A 22356-nucleotide genomic window follows, 5' to 3' on the forward strand; every position below is an offset into this window, starting at 1 on the left:
CTCCAGAACTATGAAACAATGAGCTTCTGTAGTTTAAGTCACCCAGACTGTGAATCTTAGTTATGACAGCTTTAGCAAATTAATATACAGACAAGAATCACAAAATTTGTAATATATGAACATAAGAATCTACATAGTAATAATAAATTGGTATCTGTGTTAAAGAGAATTTAAAGCTAAACTATTTTCTGGGCAGATATTCCCTATAGGCTCACTGCCACCACCACACTCCTTGTCTGCTTCAAAAAATTGAGATATACTGAGAGGAGGATGGGGTAGCAGCCTCTGCTTCTGGAACCCTAACCCCCACCCTCTAACATGTAGTACATGTCATGCACACACATAGACTAAAGCTTCTTCAGGTGAAGAGCAAGGTAGCTCTTCTGCTATTGGTCACAAACCATGTTTCTGGTTTTATTTGTTCACTTATTCAGTAGTATCAGATAAATTCATGTAATTAATATCTGGTAAGTGCTCAACCACCTGCCAGGCACTCTATGAAACCAGAAAGAAAAGATACTGATCTTGTCCTTAAAGAGGTTTTTTTTTTTAAAGATTTTATTCATTTAGTTTTAGAGAGAGGCAAAGGGAGGGAGAAAGAAAGGGAGAAAAACATTGAAGTGAGAGAGAAACACGGATCAGTTGCCTCTCACACAAACCCTAATGGGGAACCAAACCTGCAACCCAACCATGTGCCCTGACTGGGAATTGAACCAGTGACCTTTTGTTTTGCAGAATGATGCTCAACCAAATGAGCCACACTAGCCAGGGCCTTAAAGATTTTTGAGTCTACTAATAAACTGAAGTAAAACTGAAATAGAATGCCAACCATAAAAAGGTACCGACTACTTTAAAAGGTAAAATTAAGTGCTCTGAGAATTCAGCGGAGGGATAGGTAGCTTCCAAGCTGGGGTGGTGGGCATGCCTCACTGAAGTCCAGCAATGGAGCTAAATCTTAAAAGATGGGTATTGAATAAAATTTTTAAAAACCTGATGTACTTGAAGAAAGTATTTGCAATATATATTACAAATAAAGGACAAATACCCCTAAGATATAAATACGTTTTAAAAATTGAGTGACACAGGACAAAAAACAGAGTAGAAAAATGGGGAAATGAAATGAATAGACAGTTCACACACAAAATATAAAGAACGGTCCTTTAACATATGAAAAAATGCTCAGCCATGCCTATAATTAGAGAAATATAAATTGAAACAACACTGAACTATCGCTTCTCATCTATCAGACTGGCACAGATTTTAAAGTAGGACAATGCATTGTGTTGGTGAGGTTGTGAGGAAACGGTTACTTTCATACATTGCTGGAGGATTACAAACTGCTACAACCCTTCTAGAGGGGAATTTGGCAATACCTGATAAAACTATATGTGCACTCACTATTTGAACCAGCAATCCCACTTCTAGAAATATACCTCCAACAATTAACTATAGTGTCACTTGTAACTGTACAATATTAGAAACACCCTAAATGCTCATACATAGGAGAGTGGTCGAATAAACTATGGCACACTCGTACAATGGAGACCTACAGAGCTGTAATGAAGAAAAAGAACGGTCTCTGCATGCTGATGTGAAGCGATTTCCTGGATATACTGTAAGGTAAAGAAAGCTAAGGACAAAAAGTATCTACTTTCAAGTATGCTACACTTCATACAAAAAAGAAGGAGATATAAGAAAATATACATGTATCTGCTTAATTGTGCACAAGAAATACAGTAATAACAATAAAATTCTAAAGGAATTAGTTAAGTACAGGAAGTAACTAGAAAAAAGATGGAAACTTGGTGATAAAGATGGGGGGAGGGATACGTCTCTGAGTATACCTTTTTATATTGCTTTGTTTTTAGAACCATAATCATGTTTCATATACTTATAAAAATAATAGTTAACACCAACCAGGATATGAGAGGAACTCAGAATGGAACACAAACCAAATAAATTTAATGTGTAACAAATAAATAATAACATAGCCATAGTGAAGGGGGTAGGAGAGTAAAGAATTAACCTAGGGAACTTTGGAAAATAACAATTTGGATACAATAAGGTTAAAGACAAAAATAACTGAAACACAAATACAGTATTCTAATTAGGATGCCTGCTTCTCATTAGGATGTGGATTAATGATTCTGAAACTACTTTATGCATATGCTTGGGTTGAATACATAAGTAAGTATTATAGATAATGAGAGCTAGGTTTCTTACTGTCCAAGAGAAATATAATTAAAGAAAGAGGGAAAGCTGTAATGAACACTGGTGCCAAATTAAAATCAGAGTTATCAGCTTGACCTATGGTGATAGATGGAGAGATAGATAATAGATGATTGATAGATAGGTAGACAGACAGATAACACACAGATAGATGCAGACACAATAGAGATAAATATTAATATAGTATGTGTGGGGTTAGTATACATACATACATTTCCTAGCTCTGCCAGCTGAGAGGAACTAGAAGCAATGACATCCCAGTAGCAATGAGTACTTCCAGCTCTCAGATCTTGGTTTCTAAATACTGTCCTCCAAGAAACCAGTGCTCCTTGGAGAAGTAGTTAACTCCAGGGCTGAGGCCAGAAAAACACAAGGTGAGCCTCAATTATGTTGTAGTGCTGAAATGTAAGGAAGCGCTTGAAAAAAGAAGAGGACGTGCTGAGGGGACACAGGCCAACCTGAAGTAGGTCTCAATGGCCATATGCGGGGCCATTTGTACAACAAAACAAAAATGACAGTTTTGGGTTAGCACCCATAGAATAAAATAAATATCCATATGAGTCCATACTGATATAAATAAATAATTGAATAAATAAAAAAACCAGAGAAGGGATAGCTATTCCTCACAGAAAAATGCCAATTAATACATGTAGAGGGAATGAGGGGGAAGAAAAAATCACCCTCAGGCAAACATCACAGTAGTAATTGTAGACAAAGTCCATCAATGGCAGCTAAAATCAGCAGGTGAAAATTGGAGGAGAAAAAGGATATTTCTGTCTCCCCTCAAATATCTGTTAATTACAAAGAAAGTAACTTTGCAGTGGAGAAACCCAGCACACAACATCTTAATCTTCAAACAAAAATAAAAAATGATGAAAATATTCAGATTTTAAACAACTATTAGGTGGATTGTGGGAATAGTAACAGCATCTTATTTTGGGTACAGGATATACTGGTAACATAGCCAAGGATGTTTACATGGGCAAGTTTTGTCTACTAAAGAGTGTTTGGTTATTCAAAACACCCTTGGACTATAATGTTTCCAGAAAGATGTCTCACCTGAGAACTGTGAACTGTGGAATAAATAGAAATCCCTTTTTTAAAAAAAGTGAGTAGAGGGAAGAAAATAATAAAGATCAGAGCAGAAATAAATGAAATAGAGTCTAAAAAACCAAAAGATCAATGAATGTAAAAGCTGGTTCTTTGAAAAGATAGACAAGATTGACACACTTTTAACCAGATTCATCAACAAAAAGAAGGGAAAGAATCTAAATAAATAAAATAAAAATTGAAAGAGGAGAAATAACAACTGACACCAGAGAAATACAAAGAATTGTAAGAAAATATTATGAACAATTATATGCCAACAAACTGGACATCCTGGATGAAATGGAATTTTAGTCTTCCAAAACGAAGTAAGGAAGAATCAGAGAATCTGAATAGACAGATTATACCTAGTGATATTGAAACAGTAATTGAAAAACTTGAGAAACAGAAGCCCAGACAGGTTGGCTTCACAGGTGAATTTTACCAAACATTCTGACAAGAACTAACACTTTTCCCTCTCAAACTATTTCATAAAATTCAAGAGGAGGGAAGGCTACCAAACTCATTTACATGATCTTAATTCCAAAACTAGACAAAGACACTACAAAGAAAGAAAATTATATATCAATATTCCTGATGAACATAGATGCTAAAGGCCTCAACAAAATATTAGCAAACCAAATACAGTAATGCGTCAAAAAGATCATGAGCCATGATCATGTGGGATTTATTCTGGGAATTCAAGGTTGGTACAACATCAGCTACATACTACCCAAACATGTCCATACTACCCAAAGCAATCAAAAGATTCAATGCAATTCCTATCAAGACTCCAATGACATATTTCACAGAACTAGAGCAAATATTTCAAAATTTATATGGAATCTCAAAAGGCCCCACATAGCAATAGCATCCTGAGATGCTGAGAAAGAAGAACAAAGTTGGAGGAATCACACTAACTGTACTATAAGGCCATAGTAATCAAAACAGCATGGTACTGGCATAAAAACAGATACATCAATCAAGGGAACAGAATAGAGAGCCCAGAAATAAACCCACACCTTAATAGTCAATTAATATTTGACAGAGGAAGCAAGCACATACAATGGACTGAAGACAGTTTATTCAATAAATGGTGTTGGGTAAATTGGACAGATACGTGCAGAAAAGTGACACTGGGCCACCTTCTTACAACACAATCAGAAATAAATTCAAAATGGGTCAAAGATGTAAATGTTAGACCCCAAATCATAAAAATCATAGAAGAAAACATAGGCAGCAAAATCTTGGACATTGCTCATAGCAATTTTCTATCAGAGCAATTTCCCCAGGCAAGGGAAACAAAAGAAAAAATAAACAAATGGAACTACATCAAACTAAAAAACTTTTGCACAGCAAAGGAAATCATCAACAAAATAAAAAGAGAACCCAGAGAATGGGAGAACATATTCACCAATATATCTGATAAGAGGTTAATATCCAAAATGTATAAAGTACTTACAAAACTCAACACCAAAAAACTCCCCTAACAATCCAATTAAAAAATGGGCAAAGGACTTGAATAGAGGCCCTTCTTCTCCAAGGAGGACATACAGAGAGCCAATAGAAATATGAGAAGATGTTCAACATCACTAATCATCAAAGAAATGCAAATTAAAACCACAATGAGATACCACCTCACAACTGTTAGAATGGTTATCATCAATCAACAAACAACAAGTGCTGGTAAGGATGTGGGGAAAGGGGAACCCTTTTTCACTGTTTGTGGGAATGCAGACTGGTGTAACCACTGTGGAAAGCAGTAGGGAGATATCTTAAAAAATTAAAAATGGATCTGTCTTTGACCCAGAGATTCCACTTTTGGGAATATATCCAAAAGAACCCCAAACACTAATTTGAAAGAACATAAGCACCACAAGTTCATTGCAGCATTATTTACAATTGCCAAGATACAGAAGCAGCCCAAGTGTCTATCAGTAGAAGAATGCATAAAACAACTATGGGACATTACCACAATGGAATACTACTCACCCATGCAAAAGGAGAAAATTTTACCCTTTGCAACAGCATGGGTGGCCCTGAAGAACATAATGCCAAGTGAAATAAGCCAGTCACAGAAAAACAAATGACATACTATTTCACTCATATGTAGAATCTAATGAACAAACTGAACTAGCAAGGAAAATGGAGATAGATTCATAGATGGAGAGCAGGATGACAGCTAGTGGTGCGGTGGAAGGTAGAGGGTGAGGTGTGGAGGGATTAAGCAAAAAGGAAAAAGGGCTCATGGACATGGGCAACAGTGTGGTGATTGCTGGGGGGAAGAGGGAATAAGGAGACTAAATGGTAATGGAAAAAATACAATAAAGATTAAATAAATAAATAAATGCAAAGCTACAGACACCCTAGGACATTCCACTCCACATTGAAGTGGAGAAATGCCCAAATGCAGCAGCTTCAGCTTCAAGGAAATGAACATGCATGATGAGGACTGTTCATCTTTGCCACAGTTAGAATTCCTATGGTTGTTTGTTTAATGTTGTTTAAGAACTACTGGGTCTCAATATAATCCTGAATATTGCATAAAAATATAATTTATACTACATGAAAAAAATAATGCAGGACTTAATACTAGCAACCAAAACCAATCATCATTCATTTCTTTTAAGACTGTGTTTTAGCCCTGGCTAGCATGGCTCAATGGATTGAATGCCTGCCTGAGAACCAAAAGGCCGCTGAACCAAAAGGTCACCAAAACAAAACAAAAGGTCGCCAGTTCAATTCTAGTCATACCACATGCCTGGGTTGTAGGCCAGGTCCCTAGTTGGGAGTGTTCAAGAGGCAACCAATCAATGTTTCTCTCCCTCTCTTTCTCCCTCCCTTCTCCTCTCTCTGAAAATAAAATAAAAAGTTTACAAAAAAGATTGTGCTATAAGAAAACACTTAAATGTGTGCATTTATTTTCTGATGTTGAAAAGACACTAAAAGTTTAAAACACTATAGAAATAATATTAATTTTTTGTCTGCACTTAAATGCTATGTATGCAAATAATGTTAATAAGTCACTGTGTTATGATACCAATAGCTATTTAAAAATTGAAATCAATCATGCTTCTGGCATAAAAAAAATCATACAGTAAAGTAGGTGTTTTTATTCATGTAGAATGTCATTAAAACCTATTTGACATTGATTCAAAAATTTTAGAATATTTCTAATATCTCTGATTTGAGGGGCACATAGGTTATCGTATCATGTGATTACATGTTCACCTATGCAAAAGAAAATAGTGACTCTGTATTTGCATAAGTCCTTAACTGGAAATGTCCACAGAATTGACTAATTTAGGTTCGCTTTTTATTGCACATAGGCTTCTAATATTCTCAGTTGTCTATCATTTAAGCTTCCTTTATTTGCATAAATACCTAGGTTATGTTAGATTAATAGTAAGAAGGAGAAGAGTAATGAAAACAGAGACTGGAATCTGAAGGAGCCAGAGCCAGATTATGGAGCAATTTGTACATTAATCTGAGTGAGGTCACTGACAGTCTGTACGGTCTGTACGTGGGCAGCAGGAGACGGAGCTGTGCTTCAAGAAGAGTCTGACATCTCATCTGAGATGACCTGCGAAAGGGAGAAGCCACGTAGGATATGACTGAGATTAAGATGGGGTTAATGAGGGCTCGAATTAGGGAAGTGACAGTGCGATTTAGAGAATCTGAGGTGACTAGATGAGAACGAGTGAAAAATGGATATTGACAAGGTTTGGTAACTGATCACATGTGAAAGCAAAGGACACTAGGTACTCCAAAGTAGCACTAAGCCTTCAAGCCTGCGAATAAGACAGGGCCATACATAGAAATCAGTTAATACAAGAATGGGAGCGGATTTGGGGAAATAGAAGTAGAAGGAATTATGGAGGTGAATTTTAACAAGCAAATGGAAAATTTCTTTATCTATATCCAGGAGGTAGTTAGAATATGGAGACTCAGGCTTGAGAGAGAAATCTGGATTCTCTTTAAAAAGAAAGGGAAATTCCTGTTACTTATTCATGCTGAGCATCAGTGTCCTTCCTGAAACCAAACTGGAAGAGAACTTGACTTGATGGAATGGAATGCCAGGTAGCAGTGAGTGTAGATGCTCATATGCCCCAGATATGAGTACATAATATACTCAAATACATGAAAAGAAAGGCCTATATAGCCATTGTAGGTATCAATAGATTACACAGAAAGTAGTTAAATTTATAATATTAATATTACTTTACCGTGGGATATGATGATGTTATCCCCACTGATGAATCTCTGTTCTTATGATTGATTAAAACACACTTGATCACAGGCAGATCTTGATTTGTAATAGTCTCAAATATCGTTGCTGAAAAAACAACTGTAAAACAAAATAAAAACAATGATGTTGATACGTGCACACCTTAAAAAGAAAATTATGTACTTAGCTTGCAACAAAACAACACAACAAAAGGTAATCAAGGACGAGTGGCCAGCAGGAAAGTATGCAGGAAATACAATTTCAGAAGGGTGAGTCTTAACTCTACATCAGGAGCAGAGGCACTTAGATCAGTGCTGTTCAGCAGAATGTTCTGCAGCGATGGAAATACTCTTTATCTGTGCTGTTCTAGGTGGTTGTCATTAGGTACATGTGAGTATTAAGCACTTGAAAAGAGACTGGTCAACTGAGGAGCTGATTGTGTACAAACCATTTCTTCTCCTTTACAGATGCTTGTCGATCTTTGTGCACTACAACTTTCAAGAGTATGTGCTTTTTTGGAACTCTATATTCATGTGCAGTATTAGATATTCAGTGGGCCTTTTCAATCTAGAAACTCATATCCTTCTCTTTAGAGAAGTTTCCTTTGAATTATTTCCTTGATTCCTTCTCTTTTACTTCCATTCTCCTATTATAGGGATGTTTTCCCCAAATAAGTGATGATCCTTGACAGTTTGCTCATGTATAATAATGCAGCACAAAATGATTGTGTAAGCTCAGTGTACATGGTGTGACCTGCTGCCTGATCTTCTCCCTACAGTTATCTTGAGGTTTTCTGAGGGGCTGGTCAGCTTCCCCAGAGAGGACCCTTCTCTCTCTTGCCTGCTGCCCACACTGTGGGAGCTGGTGCTGACAACTTATACTCTTTTGGGGTCCTGCAGTGAAAATCAGGTTGCTTCTCAGCTTTCTCAACTCCACCTTATGATTCAGCTTTCTTCATGCACTTTAATGCTTTCAAAATTTTATTTTCTCCATCCCCATTATCTCTGTCATGTTATGTTTATGTCTTAATTTTTTTCTTTTACTATCATTTGAGTGAACTATTGGTAGACAGGAGGTAAGTGTATGGGCTCAGCCACCTTCGTACCTTGTAATCTGTTTTACAATCTCAGTATTTCAGCTACGGGAACTACATGTTAAGATACATTTACTGGTTTGTTTTAATCTGTCTTTATTATTTTATTCTTTGTTAAAGAATACACATTATACCAATATTAGTGAAACTAGAAGTAAAAATTTACTCTAAATCCTGATGTCCTAACAAATGTAATCATTTTCATTTCTCTAGAACCTTTCCTAATTTGTACATACTTTTCAATTAATTGTATTGATAGAGTAGAAATAATTTTATATTCTGACTTAAACACAATATAAGCATTTTTTACAATTCTTTGTGTAATCGATTTGCATTCCTTTAGTGGATATAAAATGACCCAATCGTTCCCTTGTTTGCATTTGACTGTTTTCCCCTGCCTTTTAAAATACTGCACTAAGCCTTTCACTTTAAAAATATTATTTCCTTAGTATAAATTTCCAGAGGCGGAATAAGTGGATCAAGGACATAAATATATTTCAACGGTTCTTGGTATGCACTGCCTTCTTGTTTTCCAGGGGTGCTATACCATTTTATGTTGTGAATTGGAAGGTGAGAAGGTAATTGTTTTATTTACAACCACATTAGTGTCTAGGCATTATGCATTTTTATTTCTCTTAAGAGAGCTCCTAGTCTTTTAAAGGAAACTAAATGAGCATAACTGCAAGGGCAAGGGCAGAGAGAGGGGAGGAGAGGGGAGGGGAGGGGAAGGAAGGGGAGGGGGAGAAGAAGGAAGGAAGGATACTTTCCTACCTTATTCCCAAATATTATTTTCCCCCTATGCTTTTTTAAAGTTGTATTCAGTATAACTGACATAGAATAAATTAAGCATATTTAAAGTGTGTAATTTGATAACTTTTGACATAAATACCCACGAACACATATATCTGTAAAACCATCACCAATCAAAATATTGAATCCAGACATCACCCCAAAAAGTTTCTGCATGCTTCTTTGTAATCCCTCTCTCCTACCCACCCTACACACCCATGCCCAAGCAACATCCCATCTCCTTTCAGTCACTACAGTTTTAACTTCTAGAATTTTGTACAGATGGAATCATACAGTATGAACTCTTTTTTTGTTTCTTTTTGGAAGGAAGTCTGGCTTCTTTCACTGTTTCATTTTGTTTTGTTTTTGAGCTTGGCCCATATTGAATATAATCAGCATTTCATTCCTTTCAATTGTTGGTAGTAGTCTATTATTCAGATACAACACAATATTTTAACTCATTCATCTGTGGATAGAATTTGGATTGTTTCTATTTGGAAGATCTTATTAATAAAGCACTATGAACATCTGTATAAAAGTCTCGGTGTGGACATATGCTTTCATTCTTCTTGAGTAAATACCAAGGAGTAGATACCTAAGTCATATGTGAGGTATCTGTAACTTTTTAAGAAAGTACCAAACTGTTCTCCAAAGAGGTTGTATCACTTTCTATTTCTACTAGTAGCTTCTAGTGGTGCAACATCCTCACCAACACTTGGTATAATGAGAATTTTTAATTTTAGCCATTCTAATAGGTGTATTATATCTCTTTGTCATCTTAATTTGCATTTTTCTACTAATGATGTGAAGCGTCCTTTCAGGTAATTACATGGCTTCCTATATATTCTTTCATAGTGTGTCTGTTCATATGCTTTACCCAAATCAAGTCCTTTTAAATTGGGTTATTTTCTTTTTTTAAAAACACGTTTTATTGATTATACTATTACAGTTGTCCCATTTTCCCCACTTGATTCCTCTCCATCCTCCACACCCCTTCCCACCCCCATTCCCTCCCTTTAGTTCATGTCCATGGGTCCTATCTATAAGTTCTTTGGCTTCAATATTTCCTATACTTCTCTTAACTTCCCCTGTCTATCTTCTACCTACAATTTGTGCTACTTATTCTCTGTATCTTTTCCTCCTCTCACCCCCTCCCACTCCCCTGTTGCTAACCCTCCATGTGATCTCCATTTCTGTGGTTCTGTTCCTGTTCTAGATGTTTGCTTAGTTTGTTTTTGTTTTTCTCTTAGATTCAGTTGTTAATAACTGTGAGTTTGTTGTCATTTTACTGTTCATATTTTTATCTTCTTTTTCTTAGATAAATCCCTTTAACATTTCATATAATAAGGGCTGGGTGATGATGAACTCTTTTAACTTGACGTTATCTGAGAAGCACTTTATCTGCCCTTCCATTCTAAATGAAACTTTTGCTGGATAAAGCAATCTGGGATGTAGGTCCTTGACTTCCATGACTTGGAACACTTCTTTCCAGCCCCTTCTTGCCTGCAAGATTTCTTTCGAGAAATCAGCTGACAGTCTTATGAGAACTCCTTTGTAGGTAACTGTCTCCTTTTCTCTTGCTACATTTAAGATTCTCTCCTCTTTAATCTTGGCTAATGTAATTATGATGTGCCTTGGTGTGTGTTTCCTTGGGTCCAACTTCTTTGGGACCCTCTGAGCTTCCTGGACTTCCTGGATGTCTATTTCCTTTGCCAGACTGAGAAGTTCTCCTTCATTATTTGTTCAAATAAATTTTCAATTTCTTGTTCTTCCTCTTCTCTTCTGGCACCCCTATGATTCAGATGTTGGGACCTTTAAAGATGTCCTGGAGGTTCCTAAGCCTCTCCTCATTTTTTTGAATTCTTATTTCTTCATTCTGTTCTGGTTGAATTTTTTTTCCTTCTTTCTGGTCCACACCATTGATTTGAGTCCCAGTTTCCTTACTCTCACTGTTGGTTCCCTGTACATTTTCCTTTATTTTACTTAGCATAACCTTCATTTTTCCATCTAATTTGCAACCATACTTAACCAATTCTGTGAGCATCCTGATTACCAGTGTTTTGAACTGTGCATCTGATAAGTTGGCTATCTCTTCGTTGCTTAGTTATATTTTTTCTGAAGCTTTGATTTGTTCTTTCATTTGGGCCATTTTTTTTTGTCTGGGCACGCCTGTTATATAGTAAGGGGCAGAGCCTTAGGTGTTCACCAGGACAGGACAACCCATGTTGCTGCACTGTGATGCTTAAATTAGGTTGTTTATTTTCTTATGATTGAGTTTTGAGAGTTCACCACCATCCCCAGTTTTGTTGAGACATTATCAACATGTAACATTGTATAAGGTTAAGGTATGTATAATGTAAAATGTAATGATTTGGCATATGTATATTTGAGACATAGTTACGCAATAAGTTTAATATCCATCACCTCACATAGTTACAATTTTTTTCTTGTGATAAGAACTTTTAAGATCTACTCTTAGCAACTTTCAAATTTCATATAGTCACCATGATGTACATTGCATGGTGAATTTTACCTAGTTTTTACCTGGTTTTTGTATTCTGTTAAATATTCTTGAACTTTTTCTCTGAGATTCAGTTAAGCTCATTGTAAACATTTTGTTTCTTGTGTTTAAGCTTTTGGGTGGGACCAGAGCAGTGTTCAGCCTACAGCTAATTTTTTTCCACTAGTGGGCTTCATCAAAATGAATAATTTATGCTCTTCAAAAGAGACTATTTAAAAATTGAAAAGGCAAGTCATAAATTGGGAGAAAGTATTTTCAAAACACATATTTGATAAAGGACTTGCCTCCAGAATACACAAAAAACTAATAAAAAACAAACATCCTGATTTAAAAAAAAAATGGGCAAAAGATTTTAGGAAACACTTCACCAAAGTATAGGATGGCACACACCCTGGCTGTTATGGCTCAGTGGATTGAGCGTTGGCCTGTGAACTAAAAGGTCACAGGTTGGATTCCAAGCCAGAGTTTTGGGTTTTGGGTCAGCTCCCTGGTTGGGGTTATGGGAGACGCAACAAAGGGATGTTTCTCTCCTTCTCTTTCTTCCTCCCTTCCCCTATCTCTAAAAACATAAATAAAAGCTTTAAAAAATAAATAGGATGGCAATTAAACACACAAAAAGATGATCAACATTATTAGTCATTAGGCAAATGCAAATTATAGCCACAATGACATCACTACCCCACTTTTAGAATGGCTAAAACACAAAACCAAAAAACTGACCATACCAAGTGCCGACAATGATTCTGAATGGTACAATTATTCTGAAAGACTGGAATCCAGTGCAGTAATACAATACCATTCCTGGGTATTTACCAAAGAAAAATTAAAGCCCACCCTTGCCCCAGACCTATACTCAAATATTTGTAGCTGCTTTATTCATAACTGCCAGAAACTAGAAGCAAACAAATGAACATCAGCTGGTTAATCGATGAACATCCATACAATGGAATACTACTCAGCAATAGAAATGGAAAATATATTGATATACATAAAAATATACTGAGTACATAACAACGTTGATAAATCTCAAAGAATTGTGCTATGTAAAAGAAACATGCCCAAAAGGCTGCATATTGTTAAATTTCACTTACAGACATTCTGGAAAAAGAAAAGTGGCAAGGACAGAATAGAGATTACTGGTTGTTGGGGTGGGAGTGGGCACAGGGGTTGACTAGAAAGGGGTAAAAGGGGAGTCTGGCAGAAAATGGACATGTTCTGTATCTTGCTAGTGGTGGTAGTTATGTGACTATATGTGTTAGTTAAATGAGTGGAACCATACACTGAAGAAGGTAAAACTTGCTATATGAAAATCGTACCACAGTAAACCTGCTTAAAAAAAAAAAAAGAAAAGCCAGAGGAAGAATTTGCCACCATTGATAGGCTCTTCCTGGGAATCCATTCCTAAACCCTAGGAGCACTTCCCAGAGTCCAGTTCTAAACCCATTCTGAACAGGGAGGACAACTGTAGAATTGGAAAAGCACTCCAGCAGTCATCTGCTTTAAAGGGACAGGACTGGGGTGGGGATGGGGCGGGTGGAGAAAAATATTTGGCATGAATTTAAAATAAAATTTCTGGTAAAAGTAAAATCTACTCCATTGAAAAGAGTGATGGATTTAGGCATTACAAAACAAATCACAGGAAGTCAGGGCACCTCATTCACACATCCTCCTGCCAGAGTCCTCTGTGAGGCACAAAGATAACTGGGTAAGACAGAAGACCTGAGTCCCAAGTCCCTCTCATGAGGTTTATTCACTTTGATAATTTTGAATTTCAACAAGTCATTTAACCTCTTTGGGACCCTTTTTCCTCCTCAAGTTAAAAAGAGCAGTAGACTAGTATGGTACTTTTGGTCTTAGCCCTGGTTCCTGGCACAAAACTCCAAAGACCCTCAATTTCCTGAGTGACAGAGTGTCTTTTATTATTCATAAGGGTCACCTTCAGAGCACCACTGAGTTTATGCTAATGTGGTAACTTAGGGTGGGGCCCCTACATAGCCTTAAGATGGGGCTGGTCACCAGAAAGACCACGTGATAAGAGAGTGGGAGTTTTAGCCCCACCACTGGCCAAAGTAAAGGGGCAGGGGACTACAGATTAAGCTCAATAAAAATTCTTCAAAATTATTTATTTTTTTTTTAGAAAGAGAAGAAGCAGGGGAGAGAGAGAAACATCAGTTTGTTGGTCTACTTATTTATGCATTCATTGGCTGCTTCTTTCCAAAATAATACCATGTATACACATACACAGACACACACCCTGAGAGATACAATAGACCACTGAATTCCATCCAGAGACTCTTGGTCTTCATGCTAAAGTCCAAGTTCCTTATCACATCACTACAACATTCCTCACAAAGGACAGACTGAGCCTCTGGCAATCCTGAATTCTTTAAATGCTAACCATTGAACAGTCTGCAGGCAATTTTCTGAGTCACAACTTAGTAAATGATAGCTGCTGTCTTCCTGGAGGCCTTATACATCGAGTCCCAGCAACCAGGAAGGGAATTACAGTTTTCTGTCTACTTCATGTTCCTTACCTCTGTATAGTTTTCTTTGCCTGGAATCTCCTTATCCTCCCTTTCCCTGTCAACCTGTACTTAGCTTTCTAGTGCTGGCTCTGGTGTTACTTCTTGAAAGCCTTGCCTTATTTTCCTAGTCTAGTCAGAGGCTCCACCTCTGTGCCTATATTTAAAACTGCACTGCTGTTTTCCTTTTATATTCCTGACCCTTTTCTGCTGACACCCCCATTAGACTGTGAGTTCTTGGAGGGAAGAAACCATTTCTATGTGGCACTTAACACAAGTCCTGGACATAGTCGATGCTCAACATGTCTAAAAAGGGAAGGAGGAAAGTCCTGTGACTCTAAATCCTAATGACTGCTCCAGATTTTGTACATTTCTCTTTCTGCAAAACACCTGTCTGAAGAGGAACACAGCTGTGCTTTATAGGCATTATCTGATGAAGGACTAAGATACTGCTTGTCTCCTTTTTTTGTTTACAAATGAGGAACTTGAGTGCAGAGAAATTCCCATGTTGTTAGTCCTACCTGCATCCCTCCCAAAAGAGAATCCCTCACATTAGGAAAATCTGAACTCAAACAGCAATGCATTTGAAGAATGAATTCAGTGGATATCTTATAACTAAAACATAATAGTTTAAAGAAATAATAATATCCTATTTTAATTGGGATTGTAAATAATTTTATGGAGGATCCTTGGCTACCAATTGACTTATAATGACAGCAGTAAAAAAATATTTTTACTGTTTAACCTAAAAAATAACAATAGTTCCTCTTTTAGAGTCTTATGCAATTCTTCTAGCCACAAAAGAACACTGTGTGTGTACTTTATATTATTTTTAAATTTCCTCCACATGTGTTGGTACCCTTAGAACAGAAATGCATGATTCAAATTAACGACCATCAGCAAGTGCAACCACAGCTTTCATCCCTTGAGGACCACTAATGATACACCTGTAAAAGGTATCAACCAAAGGTAATGAAATCACCTACATGTAAGGCTCATAGAACCCAGAAAGACAGAAAGACATAACTCTGGCTACCTGAGAAGTGGCGAAAGCTTATTTTGGAAATCAGGGTGAAAATCTTGAGATCACAAAGTCATCTGGTGAAAACCAAGAGCTCCACTCAAACAAACCACCTACTGTGAGATTCATAAGAGTTTGCTATTTCAGAGTGAATGAAGGATACAGCATAGAGGCAAGACAATGCTGAGCAAATTAAATGGTAAAGCAGGCAAAGCTAGTTTTAAGCCCCTCAATAGCCCCTCTCCAATGTCTTACTCCTCTTACCCCTATTCTCTGCAAGGTCTCTTTCAACATCCAGAAAAATGACAAAATAGAATACTTTGAAGATTATTTGCTTTTTGTCAAATCAGAATCTTGACCCAAAAGGTTAAGGCAGTATCTGGTGGGTATTTGAGGAGTCAGCAAGATTGTAATCTTCAACACTGAATGTAAGCACTTCTGTGCCATGCTTTCTGAGTTTCATTAGAGAATGACAAGATAAGGAGGACAAGAGATGTGCAGAAAGTAATACGGCTGAGCCATTCCGTGGGCTTCTCCAGTCAGCAGAAATGCTCTCTGGGAATAAAACGTAGTCAACACATTTGTTCAAAGAACATTTGGAAACTTTGTCCCCAACCTAAAAGATGGTCATAATTATGGAACAGCCCATTTGTTTCATTAGAAATGGAAGAGTGATTTCTTTCCCATAACCATTAACTATAGTCTTCACTGGACCAGGATGTGTTTATGTAGTTTTAGGGGACAAGAAACCTGGATTCCTGTTCTGACCTGGTTGAAGCTTCCTTCACTGAAGCATGCTATTTTTTGTCTATGGCTATTGAATGGTCACAAGAACTATGTTGGAAGGTTGAACTAAATAAAAGCAAGCTACAGGTTCAAATGCTTTCCCCTAGAGATAGGCCATTGTCCATGCATTTACTTAAATAGAATGGAATTCATGATTTCTAGTAAGTGCCCCTTCCCCCCCCCACCCCTTTTCATCTCTATACCCCTTGTGCCTAGCACAGGAATAGGTTTTCAATAAAAACTTGTCAAAGAGAAAATTTCTTTCTTATGCATGCTTCCTTCTTGTCTTTCTTATCTGAATTCTTCCCTGGGATGTAAGTGAGTGGTCCTCCTTCACTTTACTATCTCATTACCTGGTTGTTTTTCATTTAAATGGCAGAATTCAAGAACAACAATAACAACAAAATATTTACTGATACTTAAGAGTTACCAAAAGTGTCTTTTAAGTTATAAAAAGTAGAGCCATTTTCTAATGGAAGGCAAGTTCACAATTAAACTCAAGAGGATCATTTATTATAGACAGATGTACAGTACCTACAGAGAAATGAATAGGCATCTAAATGAGTATAAAGGCACCAATTCAAACTAGACTTTTACAATTGAAAGGACCTTAAATATCAGGTCACCAGGTCTGGCGTCTTATTCAGCCTAGACCAACCTGGGCCTAGTATCTCTTCCCTCTACCTCCTCCTGAGGCTAGCAGCTCACAAGAAGGCAAGTAAAGTAGGATAAACAACAAGGACAAAAGATAGCAACTGAAATGTGTAATTCAAGGCTCTGAATATGAATTTTCTGACACTAGTGAGATAAATTACATCACAGTTACTAAAATATTGAATTTCTCCCCTTCTTATCCAGTATCAGCACACAAAACAGTTAAGTCATGGTGAGTACTCTTCCATTCTTTACACACTACTTAGAAAACGTCATTATTACTCATAAAAGGTAGTTTATAATATAAGGGAAATGGTGGTTGCTTCTTATAATTCAAGGAATTTAAAGCTTTTTTAAAGCCCTTACTTTTTAGCATCTTACTTTGTGCTTCTTGATTCAAGAAAATCTGTAATACTGAGTGTTGGCAAAGATGTGAGGACCTGGAACTCCCGTATGCTGCGAGTAGAAGTGTACACTGGTATGACCACTCTGGGAAACTGCTGGATAGTATCTGGCAAAACTGAACATATGCCTTCCCTTATAATCCAGGAATTCTACTCGCAGGTATCATCCTAGGAGAAATGGGTGTTGTGTACACTAAAAACATGTTTTAAAAAGTTCACAGCAGTATTATGCATAGCACACAAAATTGAAAACAACCTACATGTTCTTCAATAGAATGGATAAAGAAAATTGTACAGTAAATCCATACCGAGGAATAGCACCCAACAATTTTAAAAAATGACCATTGCTACTGAGAACAAAGTTGAGTCTCATAATCATTGAATGATTGAATGAAAAGAAGCTGAACATAAAAGAGAACATAATGGTTGGCAATCTGGTTTACATGAAGTTCAAAAACAGGCGAACTGATGATATCAGAAGTCAAAACAGTGGCTACTTTTGCAGGATAGTGACGGAGATAGGGCTGGGCTAGAATTGTTCTATATCTTGATCCAATGATTATGTGGGTACATACATAATAAAAGCTAATGGAGTTGTACTGTTAAGACTTGTGCATATTTGCTATATGCACATTATATATCATTTACCAAAATCTGCAGAGATGTAGAAATTTGGGGGCCCTTTCCTAAATAACTCAATACAGATTAAATATAGCTGTAAATCATAATCTTTATACTTTTCAAAAATCTTTGTAGGCCACTGAAAAACTCCCTAGCATTATACTTAACGGAAAGTTAACTTTTTGTATTCATAGACTGAAAAACATACTGTACTATACATTTCAAGTGTACACATTTACCAATTAGTAAAAATGTTTACAACTCTTTCTCTCAAGAAATACAACTCTTTCCCCCCCACATTTTGCCCCTTAGGTCACATTTCTTACTGTTATTCTGAATTATTTGTAACAAAAACTATTGGACATAATTCCTGCACAGAGACTTTAAGGGAGAACCTTAGAATTTGGGAGCAGTGCCTGCCAATTCTAAGACCGCAGAACGAGGACAGGGATCTGAGGCTCCTGGGCTCTCAGAACTGTCTCCTTCACCCGAAACTCCGGCAACCCTCCCACCTTTGCAAACAGATGAAGTACATCGAATGGATTGGGGTTTTCTTGTTTGTTTGGGGATTTTTTTTTTTTTTTTTTTTGGCAGAGTCCTTGAAAACTCCCTCGGGTTTTAATGCCAGAATAAAAATTGAATAGCGAAGGAAGGAGCAGCTAGAGTCTTAATATGTAAATCTTGTTTGCATAATATTCCCCAAGTAACTGAATCTTTAATCCAACTGAAATTCGTCACGGGAAGGGGTTGTTGTTCGGAATGACTCGCTTTGGGAGAGAAGGCGGGCGAATTTGCTAGAGCTCACTCCATACATACCCCCCCCTCCCCCCGGGAAAAGTTCAAGACACCATCCAGGAGCCTACAGGATCCTGGGTCGGTCCCATCAAGGTCCGGAGCCACCTGGCGCAACCCTTGGGGTGGCAGACAGCGGGTGGAGGGCCCAGCACCTGAGCGAGCCAGCCCACCCGGCGGCAGGAAGGAGCGAAGGCGGTGGGGCGGCCCAGCCCCCTGCCCCGGGCAGATCCTCAGCGAGGCCGCCTGCAGAGTCCTGGCGGCGGGGCGCCGTCCGAGCGGGTCAGCGACTTTAGAGAGGAGGCAGGAGGGCATGGGGTGGGCAGGGTGGGGTCCTTGGGCCATCCTGGGGAGAGTAGGAGAGCGTGACAGAGGGGAGGGGCGCGGGAGCCCGGGAAGGCGCTGGGAGGCGCGCGCGGAGGGGATGGCCAGGCGTGAGCCAGCGACTGTGCAGCCGGGGGCTGAGGCCGCGCCGGGACTGCGGGGGGCTGCGAGTGGGCGAGCGGGGGCCTTACCGAACAGCGGCAGCCGGCCGCGGAGGCGCGCCAACGCCGGCATGGCCTCCGGAGCCCGGGGTCCCCAGGCCGTACCGGCCCAGCCCTGTGATGCTGCCACAGCGGCGCGCCCAGCACCGCAGGTGACTCTTAAGGATACGCGTCACTGACCGCAAATTCCCTCGGACTGGTGCAAAGTGGAAAGGGGCTGGATCTCTCTTAGTACTGACAGGGGCCGAGGCGGGCGGGAGCGCAGAGGTTGGGCCGAGCCAGGAGCGGGAGCCTGGCGCTGCGCAGCGGCCGCTGCCGAGCCCACGTGCCCGGTGTCCGCAGCCTGCGGCTCCACGGAGCCTGGGGCTCCCGGCGGCGGTGGTGGCGGGGATTGGGCACCGCACTACCAAGGCAGTTATATAGGCTCAGCGACTCTGGTTGGGGAGGAGGCTCCATGAGTCCCTGAACAACCTCTTTGGGATATCAGAGAACCAGAAAGCTTCCTCCTTGCGTGCGCGCGCGGGGTCCTTGAGGACCCAGAATGGGAGCTAAATCCGGCTACACCTGCAACCCTGGCCAGTGCGAAGGCTAACAGAGGGTTTCGATCCACTCTGGGTGGATCTTAACTGACCACTGGTCTACTTTGTCTTCCTCACCATCTTCTACAATCCCGGGGCCGGGTCAGCAGTGGCAGCAAGAAAAGCAGGCTCGGTTTCACTGTCAACCTAGGCAATTCGGCAGGCTGATGACCAGCTAAAGAAACAAAAGCAAAATACAGTATGTCCCAGAAGTCGGTCTGAATAATCCACTCCCTAATGCTTTTTCTTCATCGCATAATATTTCAAGTGCAGTAAGTTGAAGTTTGGAAAGCTCAGAATGCCCATTCTGACTCTTCAGTTATCTAGCGCTTTGACTTTCACAAGCCTCATCTTTTCCACCTCCCACTGGACGTAACCTTCAAATGAGGTGAACAGATCAAATGGTTTATATTGTTTCTAAATTCCAGAAACTCCATGCTTGTAATAATTTGCCAATAAAGTATGAAAATTGACAGTGTTCATTTTTGGACATACAATCCTTTTACTTGGCTCTCATCTGCAGTAAAATGATCCCCCTCCCAGGGCAAGACAGAAACTTGTTTAAAAGTGTGTCCTATGGTGCAGCCTCTATGGAAAACAGTATGACAGCTTCTCAAAAAAATAAGAAATAAAACTCCCATGTGATCCAGCAGTTCCACTTCTGGGTATCTACCCAAAAGAATTAAAAGCTGTGTTGTGAAGATATATATTTGTGCATCCATATTTATAGCAACATTATTCACAATAGCCCAAAGATGCGAGCGGCCCGGGTGCCCATCCACAGATAAACGGATAAACAAAATTGAACGAATGGATAAACAAAATGTGGTAGATACATGTAATGGAACATTATGCATCCTTAAAAAGGGAGGAAATTCTGAAATGCTGCAACATGAATGAACCTTGAGGACATACTAAGTGAAGGAAGCCAGTCACAAAAACCATATAATTCTGTTTATATGGGACACCTAGAGTAGTCGAATTCACACAGACAGAAAATAGAATGGGGGTTTCCAGAGGCTGACAGAGAGAGAATAGAGAGTGGTTGTTAATGGGGACAGAGATGCAGTTTTGCAGGACAGAAGGAGTTCTGGGACTGGCTGTGGCAGCAGTTTCACAGCAATGTGGGTCTGCTGAGCACTGCTGAACTGTGTGCACTGTGAAATGGCAGAAGGGCTCAGTTCCATGTTATGTGCATTTTGCCACAGTTAAAAGTTTAAAAAGTCTTTAAGTGTCTGTCTTAGGTCATAGCTAGAGGAAGAGGCATGAGTTAAGTGAGACAGGAACTTGGCTGGTGATGGAAAGAAATGTGAGCTAGTGAGACTTCCAATTATCCAGACCTAATGCATTACCTTTCACTTATAGTTTGATTATTGCAAAGTTAAAAAAAAAGTTGGTGATTTTAAGTTTGCAAAATATCAGTTTGGGTGAGGCACTGTTCAAGGACACAAAGTCATGATGCTATAGCTGCTTTTTCAAAGAATCTTGGATGCAAGGCAGAAATTTCTGTAAAGCAATGGTAAAATGGGAGAAATCTGGAATGGTTTCTAAGTGCACCTGATTTCCCCTGGAAATTGGTGGAGAAAAATAATTCTAGAAAAAGTAAATGGCATGGACTGAAAAATTTTGGAGGATGAGGCATAGGCTACCATTTAGAAGTTGAGAGAATGCCAATCATTCTTTGAAGTGTGCCAGAGTCATGCCTATCATGGTACCTAATATATTCCTCATGACGACACTCTAAGGAAGGCAGCCCCCCATTGTCTAGAGCCTTAGAATACTAGTTATGAACACCCGAGTGTAAAATTTTGTTTCCAGAGGTTGTGATACTAATGACAGCTATTATAAAAATGAGCTGTTAAAAGGTGCAGGAAACAACCAGGAGGAATAATATGGGGGAAAAATCACAAGAGAGAAGAGTAAGTTTGTGTGAGGGTTGAATGGAACATCTTGCCTTAGCCCTACAAGTGAAACATTTTATCTAGATTCTTACCCTCATGAAGCTTAGGGGCTACACAGCCATGAGTGCATGACCATCCATTTCATGAACATCTCTCCAGCATCTCAGTTGCACACATATCTCCCTTCACAAATCGTGATATATTTTCAATGGCAACCATAGGCGCAATGCTTCCATGTTATTTTTTTAAAATTCAAAGTTTTAAAAATAATACAAAGCTTTATGTTTTTCTTAAAATAAGGGTCAAGCAAAGGAAATATTTGAATAGGAGTCCTGTGAATTCAGTTGACATATCAACTAGATAGTATAATAGTACATGAGTATATATACTGGAGCCTGGAATGTGGGTATCCTCCTAGCTCTTCATTGCTACTTACACACCATTACCTCTTTTTTCTCTTTTAAATAGAATAAAAATATACATGTTTAATACAAAAAAAACTGGGAAGTACAGTCATACACAAATACCTATGAATACTAACTAGTAATTATGACCAATCTGAGTCCATCCAGATTTTTCTCTATATATGTATGTACACATACATGTAGATTTAAAAAAATTAGTATTGAAAAATAGGATCATCTTA

The 22356-nt window shown here is 38.7% G+C and overlaps 1 protein-coding gene across 1 annotated transcript in view; it reads right to left on the minus strand.

The window, feature by feature from the left end:
• Positions 1-19379, minus strand: part of FLT3 (fms related receptor tyrosine kinase 3) — a 60510-nt gene extending 41131 nt beyond the window's left edge. Inside the window, exons 1-2 of the mRNA XM_045844837.1 lie at positions 19262-19379; positions 7542-7663 (exon numbers count right to left, since the gene is read on the minus strand). Coding sequence (XP_045700793.1) covers positions 7542-7663; positions 19262-19304 — 165 coding nt within the window. The 5' untranslated portion in view covers positions 19305-19379. The remainder of the gene's footprint in view (positions 1-7541; positions 7664-19261) is intronic.
• Positions 19380-22356: the final 2977 nt, after the last annotated feature.

This window comes from Phyllostomus hastatus, unplaced genomic scaffold (genome assembly GCF_019186645.2).
Source record: "Phyllostomus hastatus isolate PE091 unplaced genomic scaffold, TTU_PhHast_1.1 phas_contig_41, whole genome shotgun sequence".
NCBI classification, from domain to species: Eukaryota; Metazoa; Chordata; class Mammalia; order Chiroptera; family Phyllostomidae; genus Phyllostomus; species Phyllostomus hastatus.